This window comes from Oncorhynchus nerka, linkage group LG16 (genome assembly GCF_034236695.1).
Source record: "Oncorhynchus nerka isolate Pitt River linkage group LG16, Oner_Uvic_2.0, whole genome shotgun sequence".
NCBI lineage: Eukaryota > Metazoa > Chordata > Actinopteri > Salmoniformes > Salmonidae > Oncorhynchus > Oncorhynchus nerka.
The window spans coordinates 19,547,888-19,569,055 of record NC_088411.1 but is presented as its reverse complement, the minus strand read 5'-3'; the positions used below and the strand labels follow the sequence as shown (position 1 = coordinate 19,569,055).

Genomic DNA, 21,168 nt, shown 5'->3' with positions numbered 1-21,168 from the left:
TTATTTAATAGGATCTTTTACATGCATTAACTACACCTCTAAACACAACCAATTAAACAGTATAGCGCTTATTTAATAGGATATTTTACATGCATTAACTACACCTCTAAACACAACCAATTAAACAGTATAGCACTTATTTAATAGGATCTTTTACATGCATTAACTACACCTCTAAACACAACCAATTAAACAGTGTGACAAGAGATGAAAAGAATCTGCCCACTCCATCAAGCAATGGGGACCACAACACAGGACATTCACGGGACCTCATGGAACCACGAACCGCACCTGCAGAAACTGGACAACGGGGGGAAGCAGAGGAGATACCTATCATAGACTTCTCCCAGCTGACGCTTGACATACCTCTTACGCCACCTCCAGTGGTAGAAACAACCAGCTGGTATGATTGAGTAGAATCAGCCAACAGTAACACGGAAGCAGCAATGTGAGTGTCAGTAGTGCATGACCTTAAAGGGTAATAATAGGAAGCTTCCGTTTAACACACAGGCCTAAGATTACGTAGGTCTACAGCCCCAGTGGGAACTTCCCTTTTAAATATATATATAAAGAGAACAGAGATCATAAGACAGTATGATCCTCGTTAACATATGAGACAGACTTCATATGGAGAATCATTACAGGTAAATTTACTATTGCACTATACTCTTTTTGTTAGACTATAACAATATTAGAAAATTGGATTATTTTGTCTATGTACTTATTGGATCACTATCTGAATATACTTGGTTGAATTTGGTGACCCCGAGACTGAGTCTACGAAAAACAGAGGTCTAAACAAATACAGATGTCTGTCTGAATACAGACAAAGTGGCGGTCACTCAGTGAGACATCAGGTACAGATGTGATTGGCAATACAAGGAAACAGCAAAATACCAGTTACAATATATTGAGTCCATACACAGAGTTGTAAGTGTATTAAGATATTAGAATTCGGAATCTAGCGCCGTAGCTGTGAGAATACCGATTACGGGAAAGAGACCAAAGGGCTGAGCATTTAAGGTAATTGAACTATTTTTGCTACTTAGTCAATATTGTTAGAAGTGTTAAAAGCATTTAAAGTTTTGCAATATTATCTGGCATAGCTTAAAGCATTAAGGATTGATTGAGCATTATTGTTGTATTTAGAAACTGTATAACCATTGAATTGTAATGATGTGTATAAGACAAAAAACAGAGTGACTTAATAAAAGCTTGAAACTTTGACAACTAGGCCAGATTAACGATCTGGAGAGCAAACGCCTTTGACACTCTCACTGAACAGAAAGTGACCCTGGTTATAGGTTAAAGTAATTGCACTAAAGAATATTTCATTGTGTGGACAATAATATATTTTTAAGAAAGTCAAAACATATACCAATACTAGTTTCCGAGTGACTACTAGCTGACGAGCATAATAACTACTAGGAGTTGTTATTAGGTATTGATATATACATAGGTAAAGATAACTTGAGGGTAAGGAAATATAGGAGGAATCCATAACGCTTAAGAATATTTAAATAGGAGTATATCTATCCAAGGCCTCATACTAGACCGGAAAATAAGGGAGTGACAACGTGAACGAAGGAACAAACCCAACTCACGCGAAGGGCCATTACGAAGAAATAGAAGGGTTGGTAGGGCCGCACGGCAAGGCCCTTGTTACACCGAAGTAACTAAAGTCCCAAAGTACTCTGCCCAGCCAGAGGACGGGGTAGAGGCTTTTGCTGCAGGCATTGGGCAAAAGTCAGCACCGTGACAACAGTATAGCACTTATTTAATAGGATATTTTACATGCAGATTCAGTCGATCTCACAATTAACTACACCTCTAACACAACCAATTAAACAGTCTACTACTATTTAATAGGATCTTTTACATGCAGATTCAGTCGATCTCATAATTGACTACACCTCTAACACAACCAATTAAACAGTCTACTACTATTTAATAGGATATTTTACATGCAGATTCAATCGATCTCACAATAGGCCAACTAATAAAAAATAAAAATATATATATATTTTTTAAACGAGCAAAACAAGTTCTCCTCGACCAATGCCTTAGGTTCCATGTAAAAAAATGTTTGGCAACGATTCATACTCACGTCAGTACTTTCTGATCAAAATTTGGTTTAGACTATAATACAATATGCATATTTCGATTTAACAGGCTCTGCTCACCTTTTAAGTAGAGCGCTCCGATCAGATTTCCTGAGGCAAGACGAATGGTCACACTTCCGTCTGATTTTGAGCCGTCATCAGTTTCGTCCTCTCACACCAATTTATCATAGATCGAATTCAGGAAGAACCATCCTCATGCTACCATTTTGTTGGTGTTTCATACTGGAGAGGGAATGCAAAACAACGACGCTGGACAGAGTGGAATCAGGTGTATCAAAAAGGCAATTTATTGGTCAAAGATATCTTGTCCTGCGGTTTATTGTGCACGGACCTAAGCAATGCGACTCTGTGAAGAGTCAGAATAATTAGGCTGCTCAGCCAGAGTTTACAGCAGAATGTATACACAGAATAATGTAGGTGGAGTCTCGTCGTGTTGGTCTTCTGACTGGTCCTGAAGAGTTGGAGGCGGGCCTTGCTCTAGCCAGAGCGGGCCCCATTGGTGCACAGCAAAGACCTTTGCTCTTGGCACCCGACCAGTAGGGGGGGGTAGAGTGTGAGTGTACAGTGCTTCATGAGATGTATGTGTGTCAAGGAAGCGTGGATATTGGTAATGTCTGCTTTAGGCTCAGGTGTTTCCTGTCTTTGCAGGAGTGCATGCAAGGGTCAATGTCAGTGAGATAGCTTGCACTTCTAAGCTCGTTAGTGTTGCAGGCTGCTCTTTGTAGTTTACAGGGGAGTATATTTGCGTGATGGCAGCTGTGTGTCCTTCGGATAATCATGTTATTGCACACAGGCTCTAGACTTGACTGAGGACACTGGGCCCAGAGTTATCTGAGGGCATCCGGTTTAACCAGAGCTTTGGTCTGCTAGTAACGCTTTATATTAGATTATTTATATAACACTAGTCAGGATCGAGGGAAAGAAGAACGGAGCAAAGCACAGAGATGCCTGATGAAAATCTGCTCCAGAGCGCTCAGGTTCTCAGACTGGGCCGAAGGTTCACCTTCCAACAGGACAATGACCCTGAGCTTCAGGACAACTCTGAATGTCCTTGAGTGGTCCAGCCAGAGCACGGACTTCAATCCAATCTAACATTTCTGGAGAGACCTGAAAATAGCTGTGCAACCTGACAGAACTTGAGTGGCTCTGCAGAGAAGAATGGGAGAAACTCTGCAAATACAGGTTTGCCAAGCTTGTAGCGTCATACCCAGGAAGACTCGAGGCTGTAATTGCTACCAAAGGTTCTTCAACAAAGTACTGAGTAAAGGGTCTGAATACTTACAGTTGAAGTCGGAAGTTTACATACACCTTAGCCAAATTAATTTAAAACCTTTTTTCACAATTCCTGACATTTAATCCTAGTAAAATTCCCTGTCAGTTAGGATCACCACTTTATTTTAAGAATGTAAAATGTCAGAATAATAGTAGAGTGATTTATTTCAGCTTTTATTTCGTTCCTCGCATTCTCAGTGGGTCAGAAGTTTACATACACTCAATTAGTATTTGGTAGCATTGCCTTTAAATTGTTTAACTTGGGTCAAACGTTTTGGGTAGCCTTCCACAAGCTTCCCACAATAAGTTGGGTGAATTTTGGCCCATTCCTCCTGACAGAGCTGGTGTAACTGAGTCAGGTTTGTAGGCCTCCTTGCTCACACACGCTTTTTCAGTTCTGCCCACAAATTTTCTATAGGGTTGAGGTCAGGGCTTTGTGATGGCCACTCCAATACCTTGACTTTATTGTCCTTAAGCCATTTTGCCACAACTTCGGAAGTATGCTTGGGGTCATTGTCCATTTGGAAGACCCATTTGCGACCAAGCTTTAACTTCCTGACTGATGCCTTGAGATGTTGATTCAATATATCCACCTAAATTTTCCTGCCTCATGATGCCATTTATTTTGTGAAGTGCACCAGTCCATCCTGCAGCAATACACTCGCTGTACATGATGCAGCCACCCCCATGCTTCACGGTTGGGATGGTGTTCTTCGGCTTGTAAGAATCCCCCCTTTTCCTCAAAACATAACGATGGTCATTATGGCCAAACAGCTATATTTTTTTATTCATCAGACGAGGACATTTCTCCAAAAAATACAATCTTTGTCCCCATGTGCAGTTGCAAACCGTAGTCAGGCTTTTTTATGGTGGTTTTGGACCAGTGACTTCTTCCTTGCAGAGCGGCCTTCCAGGTTATTTCGATATAGGACTCGTATTACTGTGGATATAGATACTTTTGTACCGGTTTCCTCCAGCACCTTCACATCTTCACTTTGCTGTTGTTCTGGGATTGATTTGCACTTTTCGCGCCAAAGTACGTTCAACACTAGGAGACAGAATGCGTCTCCTTTTTGAGCGGTATGATGGCTGCATGGTCCCATGGAGATTATACTTGTTCATCTATACAAACAATAGTACACGTGGTACCTTCAGGCTTTTGAAATTGCTTCCAAGGATGAACCAGACTTGTGGAGGTCTACAATTTTTTTTCTGAGGTCTTGGCTGATTTCTTTTGATTTTCCGATGATGTCAAGCATAGAGGCACTGAGTTTGAAGGTAGGCCTTGAAATACATCCACAGGCACACCTCCAATTTATCAAATGATGTCAGTTTGCCTATCAGAAGCTTCTAAAGCCATGACACAATTTTCTGGAACTTCTGGAAGCTGTTTAAAGTAGAGGTCGACTGATTTTATGATTTTTCAACGCCAATACCGATACCGATTATTGGAGGACCAAAAAAAGCTGATACCGATTTATTTATAAATGTATTTATTTGTAATAATGACAATTACAACAATACTGAATGAACACTTATTTTAACTTAATATAATACATCAATAAAATCAATTTAGCCTCAAATAATGAAACATGTTCAATTTGGTTTAAATAATGCAAAAACAAAGTGTTGGAGAAGAAAGTAAAAGTGCAATATGTGCCATGTAAAAAAAGCTAACGTTTAGTTCCTTGCTCAGAACATGAGAACATGTGAAAGCTGGTGGTTCCTTTTAACATGAGTCTTCAATATTCCCAGGTAAGAAGTTTTAGGTTGAGGTTATTATAGGAATTATAGGACCAGTTCTCTCTCTACCATTTGTATTTCATATACCGTTGACTATTGGATGTTCTGATAGGCACTTTAGTATTGCCAGTGTAACAGTATAGCTTCCGTCCCTCTCCTCGCCCCGAACCAGGAACACATCGACAACAGCCACCCTCGAAGCAGTGTTACCCATGCAGAGCAAGGGGAACAACTACTCCAAGTCTCAGAGCGGGTGACGTTTGAAATGCTATTAGCACGAACCCCGCTAACTAGTTAGCCATTTCACATCGGTTACACCAGCCTAATCTCGGGAGTTGATAGGCTTTAAGTCATAAACAGAGCAATGCTTAAAGCATTGCGAAGAGCTGCTGGCAAACGCACAAAAGTGCTGTTTGAATGAATGCTTACGAGATTGCTGCTGCCTACCATCCCTCAGTAAGACTGCTCTATCAAATATCAAATCATAGACTTAATTGCAATAAATGTAAGAGATGTGACAATTTCCTTCGTTTGATATTGCCTGCTAACATGAATTTCTTTTAACTAAATATGCAGGTTTAAAATTATATACTTCTGTGTATTAATTTTAAGAAAGGCATTGATGTTTATGGTTAGGTACATTCGTGCAACAATTATGCTTTTTTCGCAAATACACTTTTGTTAAATCATCCCCCGTTTGGTAAAGTTGGCTGTCTTTGTTAGGAAGAAATAGTCTTCACAGTTCGCAACGAGCCAGGCGGCCCAAACTGCTGCATATACCCCGACTCTTGCACAGAACGCAAGAGAAGTGACACAATTTCCCTAGTTAAAAGAAATTCAGGCAATATTAACTAAATATGCAGGTTTAAAAATATATACTTGTGTATTGATTTTAAGAAAGGCATTGATGTTTATGGTTAGGTACACATTGGTGCAACGACAGTGCTTTTTTTCTCGAATGCGCTTGTTAAATCACCCGTTTGGTGAAGTAGGCTGTTATTCAATGATAAATTAACCGGCACTGCATCGATTATATGCAACGCAGGACAAGCTAGATAAACTAGTAATATCATCAACCATGTGTAGTTAACTAGTGATTATGTTAAGATTAATAGTTTTTTATGAGATATGTTTAATGCTAGCTAGCACCTTACCTTGGCTCCTTGCTGCACTCGCATAACAGGTAGTCAGCCTGCCACGCAGTCTCCTCGTGAAGTGCAATGTGATCGGTGTCAAAATGCAGATTACCGATTGTTATGAAAACTTAAAATCGGCCCTAATTAAATCGCATTTTTCTGAGTTCCCAGTTATTTTGAACGCGGCATTAGCTAGCCAACCTCGCCATGCCATTGGCTACAAGTGTGATCGGGGATTTCTATTGGAGAAGCAGTTTCTGCCTCTATCTACTGTACATACTGTACTGTCCTTCCAGAAAGTAAACAGCAGAATGGGTAAATTTCCACAACAACTAAGAACGTTGATGTGCGAAACTCAACTTCTCTGCTGTTTCAGTTCCGTGGCTACCACGCTCTAACAGCGTGAAGCAAACACGTGCACATGTGCAGATACTGTGTGTGACTGTGTGAAAAAGAAGTCTTGCATCTTGAAATTTCGCTGAGTCCACCTTTAACCTCTCTGGGATATGTGGGAAGGTAGCGTCCCACCTCACCAACAGCCAGTGAAATTGCATGGCGCCAAATTCAAAACAGAAATCCCATAATTAAAATTCCTCAAACATACAAGTATTTTACACCATTTTAAAGAAACTTCTTATAAATCCAGCCAGTGTCCGATTTCAAATAGGCTTTACGGCGAAAGCACACCAAACGATTATGTTAGGTCAGCACCTAGTCACAGAAAACCATATAGCCATTTTTTACAGCCATTTTCCAGCCAAGGAGAGGGCTCACAGAAATAGCGATTAAATTAATCACTAACCTTTGATCTTCATCAGATGGCACTCACAGGACTTCATGTTACACAATAAATGTGTGTTTTGTTCGATAAAGTTAATCTTTGTCCAAAAACCTCATTTGAAATTGGTGTGTTTTGATCAGAAATGCATCGTCTCAAACAAACATCTGGTGAAAGTGCAGAGAGCCACATCAAATTACAGAAATACTCATAATAAACATTGATAAAAGATACAAGTGTTATGCATTGAAATATAGAAACTTCTCCTTAATGCAACCGCTGTGTCAGATTTCAAAAACGCTTTATGGTGAAGGCACACCTTGCGATTATGTTAGGTCAGCGCCAAGTCAAAGAAAAACATACAGCCATTTTCCAAAGAAGGAGAGGTGTCAGAAAAGTCAGAAATAGAGTAATAAATATTCACTTACCTTTGATGATCTTGATCGGAATGCACTCCCAGGAATCCCAGTTCCACAATAAATGTTTGTTTTGTTCGATAAAGTCCATCCTTTATGTCCAAATACGTCCTTTTTGTTTGCGCATTTAGCCCAGTAATCCAAATGCATAATGCGCAATCACTTGTTCAGACGAAATGTCAAGAAAGTTCTATTACAGTTCGTAGAAACATGTCAAACGATGTATAGAATCAATCTTTAGGATGTTTTTATCATAAATCTGCAATAATGTTCCAACCGGAGAATTCCTATGTCTTTAGAAATGCAATGGAACGCAGCTACCTCTCACGGGCACACGCGCGATCAGCTCATGGCACTCTGCCAGACCTGTGACTCATTCAGCTCCCATTCCCCCCTCCTTCACAGTAGAAGCATCAAACAAGGTTCTAAAGACTGTTGACATCAGTGGAAGCCTTAGGAAGTGCAATATGACCCCATAGACACTTTATATTCGTTAGGCAATGACTTGAAAAACTACAAACCTCAGTTTTCCCACTTCCTGGTTGGATTTTTTCTCAGGTTTTTGCCTGCCATATGAGTTCTGTTATACTCACAGACATAATTCAAACCGTTTTAGAAACTTCAGAGTGTTTTCTATCCAAATCTACAAATGATATGCATATTCTAGCTTTTGGGGCCGGGTAGCAGGCAGTTTACTCTGGGCACCTTATTATCCAAGCTACTCAATACTGCCCCCTAGTCCCAAAGACGTTAACCCAATTGCAGCCAACAGTATTTTCCAGCGACAACACGTTTGTGGCATCACTCTTCCGTTTACGCACAGCTGTTCGGAGACGCTGACACGGAACCCAAACCGGCTGCTTACGTGTGCCATCGTGCATAAATGTATTTTGTTCCCTCACACCAAACGCGATCACGACACGCAGGTTAAAATATCAAGACAAACTCTGAACCAATTACATTCATTTGGGGACAGGTCGAAAAGCATTAAACATTTATGGAAATTAAGCTAGCTAGCTTGCACTTGCTAGCTAATTTGTCATATTTAGCTAGCTTGCTTTTGCTAGCTAATTTGTCCTGGAATATAAACATTGAGTTATTTTACCTGAAATGCACAAGGTCCTCTACTCCGCCAATTAATCCACACATAAAACGGTCAACCGACTCATTTCTAGTCATCACTCCTCCTTCCAGGCTTTTTCCTTCTCTTGACTTTATATTGCGATTGGCAACTTTCATAAATTAGGTGCATTACCGCCACTGACCTCGTTCGTCTTTCAGTCACCCACATGGATATAACCAATGAGGAGATGGCATGTGGGTACCTGCTTCTATAAACCAATGAGGAGATGGCAGGACTTGCAGCGCAATCTGCTTCACAAATAGAACTGACTTCTATTTTAGCCCTTGGAAATGCAGATGCTCATTGGCCCACGCAAGCAGTGTGGGGGCAATGATTGAATAATATAGATTTCTACATTTATTTTGCGACGCGAGTGGTGTAGTCAGCCTGTGAGAGATAGCCAGGGATGTAGTGCTGCAGTAGTGCAGTGCTCCCTAACTTTTTTCAATTTGAGAATACACAAAGCTGGTAGAAATATTTCAAATCAATTATATTTATTTACCACAAAAATTCTGTGAAAACAATAGAATGGCAATCTAAATAAATATGTAGGCTATAGCAGCCTATGGGTAGATAAATGGGGGTTTCTTCCCAGTCTTCTGTTTCCCTGGCGGTGGTGCGAATTATTAATAACTGTTGGTGTGTGTGCAGAGGCCTGTTAGTCGGAGGCTTGACCACTTTGAGAGATCCAAATCCGACGTAACAAGAACAGCCACAGAAAGAAAACTCTACCAGGGTTTGCTAAAACGGCTGTCCTCAAAACCGATTGTATTGGACTTGGGGCTCATGTAGGCCTACAACGCACTTGAACTCATCCTACTGTCTGACTGCTGAGATCCTTAGAAGGAGTCAATTCAGATAGCCAACCTTGCTTTACCCTCATGTTGGTGCTAGCAAGCAGGCTAGTTAGTGCCAAGTATCAATATCCAATCCCAGTAGGGTCTGTAAACCAGTGAACTTCAATTGGTCAATAGCAACACGATATCTCAAAGTATTTTTTATTTAATTATTTTAATTAGGGGGTAGATCAGCTTTAATATTGCAGAATGTGACTATTATCCATGTCTGAGGCAAAAAAAATGACCTTGTCTGAGAGATTTACACGGTTATCAAAACATAACGCCAGGGTAAGCTTACACAAAACACTACCATTTAAAAAAAAAAAGTGTTTCTAAAATCCCCTATTGGAAAAATGAATGGTAGAAAAACTATTGGAACCATTTCCCTGTTTGACCACTAGGTTTTATGGGTATTATGACTCATACTGTGGTACTCTATCAGTGCTATCTGGAATCCTTGGGACATCTCTAACCTAAGCCCTAAACTTTAACCATTTTCAATTTCAACTTCAATGGGGTAGTGACATCCCAAGGATAGTGGACAGAACGGACCGATTCTGTCTTCTGTCTGTTTTCCATAAACAAGCACTGTAACATGAAAATATGGCTGTGTGGGAACCCTACAAAGATGTATAGCTAGTCATTTTACCTTTTTTAAAATTAATATTATTTCTCGCTAATAAATATGTAAGATACATTCCTTATGTTTCCAAAACTGTACCGCAAGCGATGCGTGTTAACATTTAGAGCAAGCGTCAGGGCTCTTAATAAAAATCCCCCAGCCAAAAGATACTATCATCAATAGGCGCTAAAGGTAGTTAGTGTCTATGAATGGGGTAGCAGCCAGCTAGTCACCCTAACAGAATGGCACTGCGTTCCCTTTTCCCATTATATTTGTTAGTTAGCTAGCTATGTAACTCAAACCCCATGTTACCTGGCTGAGTAGTTAGTTGATTCATATTAGCACAGAGATAAGTCAATGGTAATGGTACTCACTGTCAGTGAGTTGCTAGTCATCAAAGAATAACCGCGTGCAACAGTGCTTTGTGAGCCAATTCATCTCACTGTTCTTGCTTTCTCAGACCACCATGGGTTCCGATGACATTGCCCTGGTGGCCGATGCATTGTCCAAGACCCATGTAGGAGATGAAGAGTTGAGCTACGAGGGCCGGGGACTGAAGATGGACAACGCAGAGTCTGGTGAGAGCACTGACTGCAAACACACATTCATCTTTAAATCACTTTCAAACTGTTCAACAATAGGAGACTTCAATATGGCATTGTTCTCTATCAATGCCAACACAGTTAACGGCTTTGCTAATAATTTGTCTTGAGTTGGTGAATCTGGTTCTCTCTGCAGTGAAGGAGTTGGTGCAGGAAATAGAGGAGTACCAGGGACTACGGGCCCTGTGGTTGGAGGGAAACACAGTGGGAGTGGAAGCAGCGCAGGCTATCGCCAAAGCCTGGGAGAGCAAAGACCAGCTTCAGGTACTAGGAAGAGAGAGCCTTGAGATCAAGTGCCTGTCAGTCTGAGCAAAGAAAACTGACTTGCGCTAACTGCTGAAAATAGTGAAGTCACAAATTCACACCACAACATGATCCTTTGGAGGGTATTAGCATTTTACTCTTGCATGTATTTCTTCAAATCTAGCATTCACTGTATATTTTTCAGAGTTGCAATTGGAGTGATATGTTCACGGGTCACCTGCATCTGAAATCCCAACTGCCCTTGGTGAGTAATCACTAACAACCTCCCCTTGCACGTGATAAATTATCATTGGGCTTATACATATACTGATATATGTTTTAAAGTCGTTAGCTCTTCATGTGTCTCTCTTCATCCTCAGAGATCCCTGGGCAGAGCATTGATGATAGCAGGGACCAACCAGACAGAGAGCTTGACCTGAGTGATAACGCCTTTGGACCAAAGGGCATTGAAACTCTACTGAAGAGCTCTGCGTGTCACTCTCTACAGGAGCTGAGACTCAACAACTGTGGCATGAGCATCGGAGGGGGCAAGGTGAGAGTTTGGAAACACTAACTGTGTGACTAAGGTCTTTCATAAGGACTTACTTAGGCCCATCACTCCTTCGGGAGCATAGGCCATTAACAACTTTTCTCCATCATTTTCTGGTCTACTGTTAGGATGTACCAAAGTAACTGTCTGTTAAATCCTGGCGACAGCGTTGACTGAGTGTCAGAAACAGTCCAGTGCTCTGGGTGTCCCCCTGAAATTGAAAGTGTTCATCGCAGTCAGAAACCGCTTGGAGAACGAAGGAGCCACAACCCTTGCCCTGGCATTTCAGGTACAGACAAACTGACACAAATTGCCACTTTGTCATTCAATGTAAAACAGACATTTCCCTTAATCACTCACCAAGCTTGGTCTAATATCTTTCCCTCTTTCTCCTCAGATCTCTTTTGTGCTCTCTCCCTCCCCCCATTTCTCTCATACTCTCTCCCAACCCCCCTCTCTTTATCAGTTAATAGAAACCTAGAGGTGCACATGCCCCAGAATGGGATCAACTATACTGGGATGATCAAATCAAATATATTTATAAAGCCCTTTGTACATCAGCAGGTTACAAAGCAAAGTGCTTATACAGAAACAAAGACTAAAACCCAAAACAGCAAGCAATGCAGATGTAGAAGCACGGTGGCTAGGAAAAACTTCCTAGAATGGCAGGAACGTAGGAAGAAACTAGGCTCTGATGGGTGGTCAGTCCTCTTCTGGCTGTGCCAGGTACATGGCCATTAACCCTTTGACACGTACGAACACACGGTTGTGATCGTTCTACAGTGGTCCCTGCAGATGTGATTAGAACACTTATTTAGAACGTCCAGTTTCGATTGACGCAACAGTCGGCATTTGAGCTGGCTTCTGTGTTTGTGCAAAAAAATTCTGTGAAAAAACAGTCTTTGCAACGTTATGTGAGCATTTTATTTTTGGATGCAATGTTCAGACATTCACAGAAGTAGCGACAATATAACACATTTCTCATCCAAACCAGAAAATGTAGGCCACATTAGTCGTAGCGCTAACTGAGGAAAGAGTGACCTAATACTAGCGGCCATATTTAGCTGACTCTCGGCTGACAGAAATCATCATATGAATTAGCTAATAGCAATTACAATTCATCACATCACGGATGACCTCACCAGTGATCAAAATAATTGAGTAAAACACTTTCTAAAAATGCACTCTGCCATGTTTGTTTTTTTGCGACAACCAAAGATAAGAGGTTACAAGATGAGTTGAGTCCGTTTGTAGTATGCATATTGAAAGGGGTATGTCGTCTACCATCATTTACTTCCGGAGGTTTACTTGAAAGACGAGTGAACCATCCCTTCACCTCGTTTTGTTATAACATCTTTTGTCTGACAGACGTTTACGTGACAACCAGAATGCATTGTATGATGTCAACAAACATGGCACAACACATTGCTGGCAATTAGCTTAGCATTATGTCATCATAATCAGTACAACCTTCAAAAAAAGTATTTTACAAACATCATGTGTGTCCATGAGGAGGTGGAACACACCTCCTTTTAGAAAATAAATCCTGTTCGAAAATCATTTGAAATTGAAACATTGCCTTCTAATTATCTATAGGCTGTGTGCCTTGGTTTGAGGTCAGCGTGGGTTAACTGTCTTGGTGCGTAACAATCACATTTTGGAACAGTAAGTGCGTTCTGACATCAAACTCAAAAAAACTCAGCTGGGGTGACATAAGAGATATTTGGAACTCACATGTGAAAATTTTACATTAGGCATGCCTGTTATTGGTGAAGTACACAGCCAACACTTCCTATTCTTTACAAAGTAGGAGTTCACTCTTCTTACTTCATTCTATTAATCTATGATCTATTAATGAATATATTAATAGCTGCCCATACCGTGCCAAGAAAGTAGTATTTCTCTATTTCTGCATACCATTTAGTGTATTGACTTAATTAACTGCTGTTACTGTAAATGGTTAGCTGACTGATATATCCATTTCAACATCATCAAATCACCTATACTTAGTCTAATACAGTGGCAACTAAAAAAATACAAAAAACATGGCAATGGTACTGATTTCTGTGTGTGTGTGTAAAAGTATTTTTTTAAAAACATGTTGACTCACCCTACTTGTCCTTCTGTATTTTATGTTTCCGAAACGGTCTTTGACTCTGTTATACAGTAAACACTTGTAGTTTGTTGTCCTAGCCGACTTGGCTTGCTCGTTAGTCTTACTTCCTTTCATAGGCAACGATGAGCCAGCTAGTTAATGTTAGCCTACTACATCTAGCTACATATTGAACTTCCATACTCTCAGGCAATGTATGCATTTATGGTTGGATCAGAATCAACGTTATAATCATTGGCCAGTATGGATAATTAAGTAAATCCACGAGTCCAAATCCTGTTCTCCATCCATGGCTAATTTAGGAAAGGGCTAGCTAGCCACCGGAGGACATTTACATCATTTACATTTAAGTCATTTAGCAGACGCTCTTATCCAGAGCGACTTACAAATTGGTGCGTTCACCTTAAGACATCCAGTGGAACAGCCACTTTACAATAGTGCATCTAAATCTTTTAAGGGGGGGGGGGGGGTGAGAAGGATTACTTTATCCTATCCTAGGTATTCCTGAAAGAGGAATACAAGGACAACACCAAACGTTTTTTCTGTCAATGACGTTTGGTTTTTGAAGTGATGGGATTGGTGTGAAGCCAAATAAACTTTTTTTGGTGCGTCAGGACCATTCACAGTTGAGCTCGCTCAGTTTCTCAATGCTGATTGGCTATTAATATTATAATATCAAGGGAGGCCAAATGCTCACGGGCTTTCCTTGCATTCAATGCTACGGGCGCCAACAATATCATACTATTTTTGACGAGACAGGATCAGATAGTGATTTCAGAAAGTATTTATACCCCTTGACTTATTTCACATTTTGTTGTGTTACAGCCTGAATTCAAAATGGATTAAATAAATAAAAAAATCTCAGCAATCTACACACAATACCCCATAATGACAAAGTGAAAACATGTGTTTCGAAGTTCTGGCAAATCTATTTAAAAAGAAATACAGAAATAGCTAATGTACCAAGGTATTCACACCCCTGAGTCAATACTTGTAAGAAGCATCTTTGGCAGCAATTACAGCTATGAGTCTTACGGGCGATGACTAAAATGTAAAAGATTCAACCAAAGGCCTGGGGGTTTTCCAATGCCTCTCAAAAAAGTGCAACTATGTGTAAAAAGAAAAGAAAAGTCACCGAATATCCCTTTCAGCATGGTGAAGTTATTAATGACATTTTGGACAGTGTATCAATACACCCAGTCACGACAAAGATACAGGCGTCCTTCCTAACTCAGTTGCCGGTGAGGAAGGAAACTGCTCAGGGATTTCACCATGAGGCCAATGGTGACTTTAAAACAGTTACAATGGCTGTGATAGGACAAAACTGAGGATGGATCAACAACATTGTAGTTACTCCACAATGCTAACCGAATTGACAAAGTAAAAAATAATACAAATAATCCAAAACATGCATCCTGGTTGCCATAAGGCACTAAAGTAAAACTGCAAAAAATGTGGCAAAGAAATTAACTTTACTGCACATCCTGAATAGGAAGCACTATGTTTGGTGCAAATTCAACACAACACATCACCGAGTACCACCTTCATATTTTCAAGAATGGTGGTGGCTGCATCATGTTATGGGCATGCTTGTGATCCGCAAGGAATAGGGAGTTTTTTAGGATACAAATAAACTGAAGAGAGCTAAGCAAAGGCAAAATCCAAAAACCTGGTTCAGTCTGCTTTCCAACAGGCACTGGGAGACAAATTAACCTTTCAGCAGGACAATAACTTAAAACACAATGCCAAATATACACTGGACTTGCTTACCAAGACGACATTGAATGTTCCTGAGTGGGCTAGTTACAGTTGTGACTTAAATTGTCTTAAATCTATGGCAAGACTTAAATGGCTGTCTAGCCATGATCAACAACCAACTTGACAGAGCTTGAAGATTTTGTTTTCATGTGCAAACGTTGTACAATCCAGGTGTGCACAGCTCTTAAGAGACATACCCAGAAAGACTCACAGCTGGAACCACTGACAAAGGTGATTCTAACATGTACCGACTCAACTGTATGAATACTTTTGAAAATGAGATGGATGGACATTCCTTGCATGAGTTACTTTACACTGGACAGAAGACAGGGACAAAAACCAATCTACACTCCATACATACCTGTGTGTTTTAGATGCATGAAACTCCCCCAATGAAGAATACTATTTATTTAGACAGGATTTCCTCCTCTGATTTAAATCGTTTTACTGGTTCTTGCTACTACTATTTTTATACAAAGGGACATTTTCATTAAGTATTTAAAGGCATAAAAGGACAAAGTTATTTGAACATGAAGAAATACTGAAGTAAATTTGATGGATGCACAAACAAGTTATAGATGTACCCTACATATATGTTTCTACTGAGAACCTAGTTGGCCACATTTGTACTGCTGAAACATAATATTATCAGACCATAATATTCCCGAGTTCAACCAGGTCGGATCCATTACTATGCATCAGATTCGAGGTTGCGGTAGAATGAAACGTCAACTTTGTGCGCATGTCGGGAATGAGAGCTTTCGATATGTACAATATACATAAAATACTGCCTGACCTTTTTCTAACTTCTGGGAAGATGGGACAGCAGGGCTTAGCCAGAATTGTTTTGTTTGTTGATAGGCCTAGACAAATTTGGATAGGAATTTTTTCTACTTGTTTATTACATTTATTTTGCGATGTGCACCGTATAATATTTAATAATACAATCGTTTTATACTAGTGCATAGTACATAGAGCAACCTCGTCATATATACAAATAATTACCTATCCCAGCATATTAAAATATTACTTTACACCAGTTGCCAATAACATAAAACCCATCTTTAGGCGCACTTTAATCTCGATGGGCAAACAAGCCTATATTTGATGTTACAATTTATACCACGGCGGGAAGTAGTACTATAAAAAGGTACCTTACCTCACTCTTGATGCTGGATGTTTTCCCTAATGAAATTGTGACTACAGTGTCTGCCACTTTTACAGGCAGTTTTCACTGCCGTGATACGCTCACATCCCAATTACTAATATCATGCTTAAGCATCATCTCTTCATTTAGCTTGAGAACTTTATCAACGTCTCCCCATGAGTTCTCTGAACGTAGAAAAGTTTCTTTTGAGGATTTCAATTAAACTAACACAGTCCGTCACAGATAATGTAGAGCTTTGTAAATCCTTCGAAGCAAAATCTATAAATCGAACATGTCTGTGGGATCCACTCAAATGTGTGTAGCTGGTTTACGGTGTCCCCCAAAAATACTGACATTTCCCAATACTTTTGCCGCGGTGCACAGAAGTAGTAGTAACTACGCCGCTGTGGGACAGTGTCATATTTTCTGTCAGCAAACACAGACGTGGGTCATGTTTCGTGGATTAGCCAGATAACGGTAGGAAACCACTACAGGGAACTGTGTTCCAGCATTCCTCCTGGTTTATTTACTGGAGACAATCGGCAGCCATGAGTCCGGCAATGGTGCCCAGGCGTGAATACACTTTGTGCGCAGCCGGCGTTCCTGCTAAACTGCAGTCTGAACGATTGATCCCCGGGGGGACATTGACACACACAGGCTTTGCCCTAGGAAATTATGCGGTCTCTTATTTCTCCCCCTAGCTTACAAATCTCTCTTTCTCTAACTCAAAATTCACAACGTCTGTGATCATTGTAGATGGACACATCTTTGGAAAAATGTGTTAAAACATCGTTTTTCAATTGCTAAATAGGAACAAGTAGGCTATTGGTAAACAAAGATGACATAGTTTTGGTTTGGTTGGATTTATCTGGAAACTTTCCTCGGTTCAGGCAGAGCAAGTCATTTCCCAAACCCCATTGACCTATTTCCATAAGCAGTGGTGTATTGTTTTGGTTCAGGTAGACTGCACCTTCAGACTACACGGTGATAACCGTTTCACAAGTGTGATGAAATAGCGTACATACACACTTTTTAAGCTCTCTTTGAAATACCATGGCAGATATGGAACTGTCTTTTCCTTTTTATAAAACAAGTAATTTATTGAAATGTGGATAAACGCCTTCAAGTAGTTGTAGTCTACAATCAGTTAGGCTACTTCAGCATATAGGTAGGCCTACATAACTCTCTTATGTAGACTATTGAAAACATATGTATCGTTACTACGCATGTATTAACGGAATTAACCGAATGCGTAATTTAAGTTGTTGGGATCACATTTAAAAACATGCCTGTGGATAATTTTGACGCTGGGAGGTGTGAAACGGCGACTCACCGAGATGATCATTAAGTCGTGGAATGTAGCCTGATCGAAATCCGACGCATACCAGCAAAGATTTGAGAAAGCAAATAGTTCAAATGACTCTTCGAAAAACAGACGGGATGAGAAAGTATATTAATTCGATTCAAGGCCAGGACATTTGAGACTCTAAGACCTGTAGGCTATAGAATAGGCCCCCAACAGGTGGAATGGCTGTAAACTTTGTTTATGTTCTAGTAGAATTTCTGCTCAGCCAAATGAATCGCCTTTGATTTTCCAGATGTATTCCATGGTCTGTCACGTAGCCTTATGGACTCTGCTGGTATTGCTCTTGGCCATCTCTGGGTGCACCTTGGCAAGTGCCTAAAAGAGTGTGTGTGAACAAATCTCACTCATTGTTACCTGCATCAACAAAAACCTGACAGTCTCACAATGAGGTAAGCAACTGAATTACATTTCAAGGAGAAACCTGTTTGAATACAAGACGAAAATAAAATATGTATCAAACAAATCTCAAACCTTATCAATCCATTCCCCATCAGATCACAGTGAAGCTGGATCTGATAGGCAACAACATCCAGGAGCTGCCATCAGGTGCATTCAAACACATGCCATACCTGATGCACCTGTCCATGCAGCGCAGCAACATCCACACCATAAAGGAGGGGGCGTTCCGTGCTCTGGGCCGCCTCGTCTTCCTCAACCTGGCCAACAACAACATTGAGATCCACTATCAGGTGAGATAGATCGAGACAGTGTTATATGTGACTGTTTCTTTGCTGCGGTTTGACTATGTTGCTGGGAGAAGTTGGTATTGCAAATTAAAAGCTCCACACTCTCTTCCTCTACGTCTGCAGGAGGCGGCCTCTCCTCTTCGACGGCCTCTCCTTGCTGAAGCAGCTACTGATTGACCATAACCCGGTGGAGGAGATCCAGCCAGAGATCTTCTCTCAGCTGGGCTCCCTCAACTTGCTTTCCCTTGCCCACAACCAGCTCACCTACACCCTCAACATGGCTGATGGGGGCCTGCGGGGGACCGGCCCACTTCTCTGAGGAGATCCTGGAGACCATCCACTTCCGGGACTTGCGCTGCCAGAGCCAGGAGGCCATGCTAAAGGCTGAGTTTGAGGAGCAGACAAGGGGGATTCCAACCCCCACCAACAATGTCAAGTGTCCTGCCAACTGTGCCTGCAAGGTGAGAGATGGAGATGCTGAGAGTTTGATATGGTCTTGCCAGCTTTAAAATGGATTTACCTCACCAAACCCTCTCTCTTCTATGTTATCCTCCTCTCCCACATCCCTCATCCACTTTTTCCCCATAGGTTGAGACACCACTCCTCCTCTGAGAACTGCGGCCACACCAAAGTCCCCTACGGCTTCTCCCCCAACACGTGCCTCCTCGACCTGCGAGGCCTCCGGTTCAAGCTGCTACCTGGCCTGCTGGCCCTTCACATGGAGAACAATTCCATCACCAAGCTGTAGCCAGGGATTCTGACTGGGGCTGAGAAGTTGAACGGGCTCTATCCGAGGTGGTGCCCAGTGATGCGTTCGCAAAGACGGGCAACCTGGGATCATTACAGCTGTCGGGGAATCCCATTAGCTGGAGTTGGCCGCATGTTTTCCAGCTATTGGCTAGGGCACTGAAGGATCTGTTTCTGGATGGCAGGGGATTGGAGGTTTTCCTGTCACTCCTCTACTTTCTATTCTCATATCTCCCTTACTTTCCTCTTTTTACCCTCTTGCAATCTCTTATGCTCCTCTTTCTCTTTTCTCCTCTCCTATTCCCCCTCTGTGTTGTGGTTCTCCTGTAGATGTCTAAGGACTCTCTGGCAGGGCTGGGTGCTGGTCAGTCTCTACCTGGAGAGGATCCAGCTGGAGGAGGTGCCTGACTTCAACCCTCTGATCGGCCTGGATGTCATCAGCCTGGCAGAGAACCCTCTTCTGCCCCTTGCTGCCGCTACGCATGTACAACATACACACGTTATGCTCTCTTTCTTTCTTTCTTTCTTTCTTACATACACTCACTCTCAGACAGACACTGATACATGCTTGCAAACTCCCCGTCTCTCATGTATACACTCAGATACACGCTCTAACCAACTCATGTTCACACTTTCATACAAACATGTATTAATTGGCTACAGTACCAGTCTATAGTTTGGAAACACCTACTAATTCCAGTCAAAAAAATTATATTTTTTAGACATTGTAGAATATTGAAGGCTATGAAAAAAATTGAAATAACACATATGGAATCATGTAGTAACCAAAAAAAAGTGTCAAACAAATCAAAGTATATTTTAGATTCTTTAAAGTAGCCACCCTTTGCCATGATGACAGCTTTGCACAGTCTTGACATTCTCTCAACCAGCTTCATCCAGGCTGCACCACATCCGGCTGTGATTGGGAGTCCCATAGGGCGACGCACAATTGGCCCAGCATCTTCCGGGTTTGGCCGTCATTGTAAATAATAATTTGTTCTTAACTGACTAGCCTAGTTAAATAATGAATTAGGTAGTCACCTGGAATGCATTTCAATTAACAGGTGTCCCTTGTTAAAAGTTCATTTGTGGAATTTCTTTTCTCCTTAATGCTTTTGAGCCAATCCGTTGTGTTGTGACAAGATAGGGGTGGTATACAGAAGATAGCCCTATTTGGTAAAAGACCAAGTCCATATTATGGCAAGAACAGCTCAAATAAGCAAAGAGAAATGACAGTCCATCATTACTTGAAGACATGAAGGTCAGTCAATATGGAAAATTAAGAACTTTGAAAGTTTCTTCAAGTGCAGTCACAAAAACCATCAAGCACTATGATGAAACTGGCTCTCATTAGGACCGCCACAGGAAAGAAAGACCCCGAGTTACCTCTGATGCAGAGGATAAGTTCATTAGAGTTACCAGCCTCAGAAATTGCAGCCCAAATAAATGCTTCAGAGTTCAAGTAACATACACATCTCAACATCACCTCTTCAGAGGAGACTGTGTGAATCAGGCCTTCATGGTCAAATTCATGCAAAGAAACCACTACTAAAGGACACCAATAAGAAGAAGCCACTTGCTTTTGCCAAGAAACATGAGCAATGTACATTAGACTGCTGGAAATCTGTCCTTTGGTCTGATGATACCAAATGAGAGATTTTTGGTTCCAACTGCCGGGTCTTTGTGAGACGCAGAGTAGGTGAACAGATGATCTCCGCACGTGTGGTTCCCACCGTGAAGCATGGAGGAGGTGGTGTGGGGGTGCTTTGCTGGTGACACCGTCCGTGATTCATTTAGAATCCAAGGCACACTTAACCAGCATGGTTACCACAGCATTCTGCAGCGATACGCCATCCCATCTGGTTTGCGCTTAGTGGGACCATCATTAGTATTTTCAACAGGAC

The 21,168-nt window shown here is 41.2% G+C and overlaps 1 protein-coding gene across 1 annotated transcript; it reads left to right on the top strand.

The window, feature by feature from the left end:
- The first annotated feature begins 534 nt into the window (after positions 1-534).
- LOC115144586 (ran GTPase-activating protein 1-like) lies at positions 535-13,557 on the top strand. The gene is made up of 6 exons (XM_065002494.1): positions 535-1,023; positions 10,513-10,630; positions 10,791-10,918; positions 11,103-11,162; positions 11,278-11,736; positions 11,845-13,557. The coding sequence occupies exons 2-5, from the start codon at positions 10,519-10,521 to the stop codon at positions 11,335-11,337; spliced, it is 360 nt and encodes a 119-aa protein (XP_064858566.1). The 5' UTR covers positions 535-1,023; positions 10,513-10,518; the 3' UTR covers positions 11,338-11,736; positions 11,845-13,557.
- Positions 13,558-21,168: the final 7,611 nt, after the last annotated feature.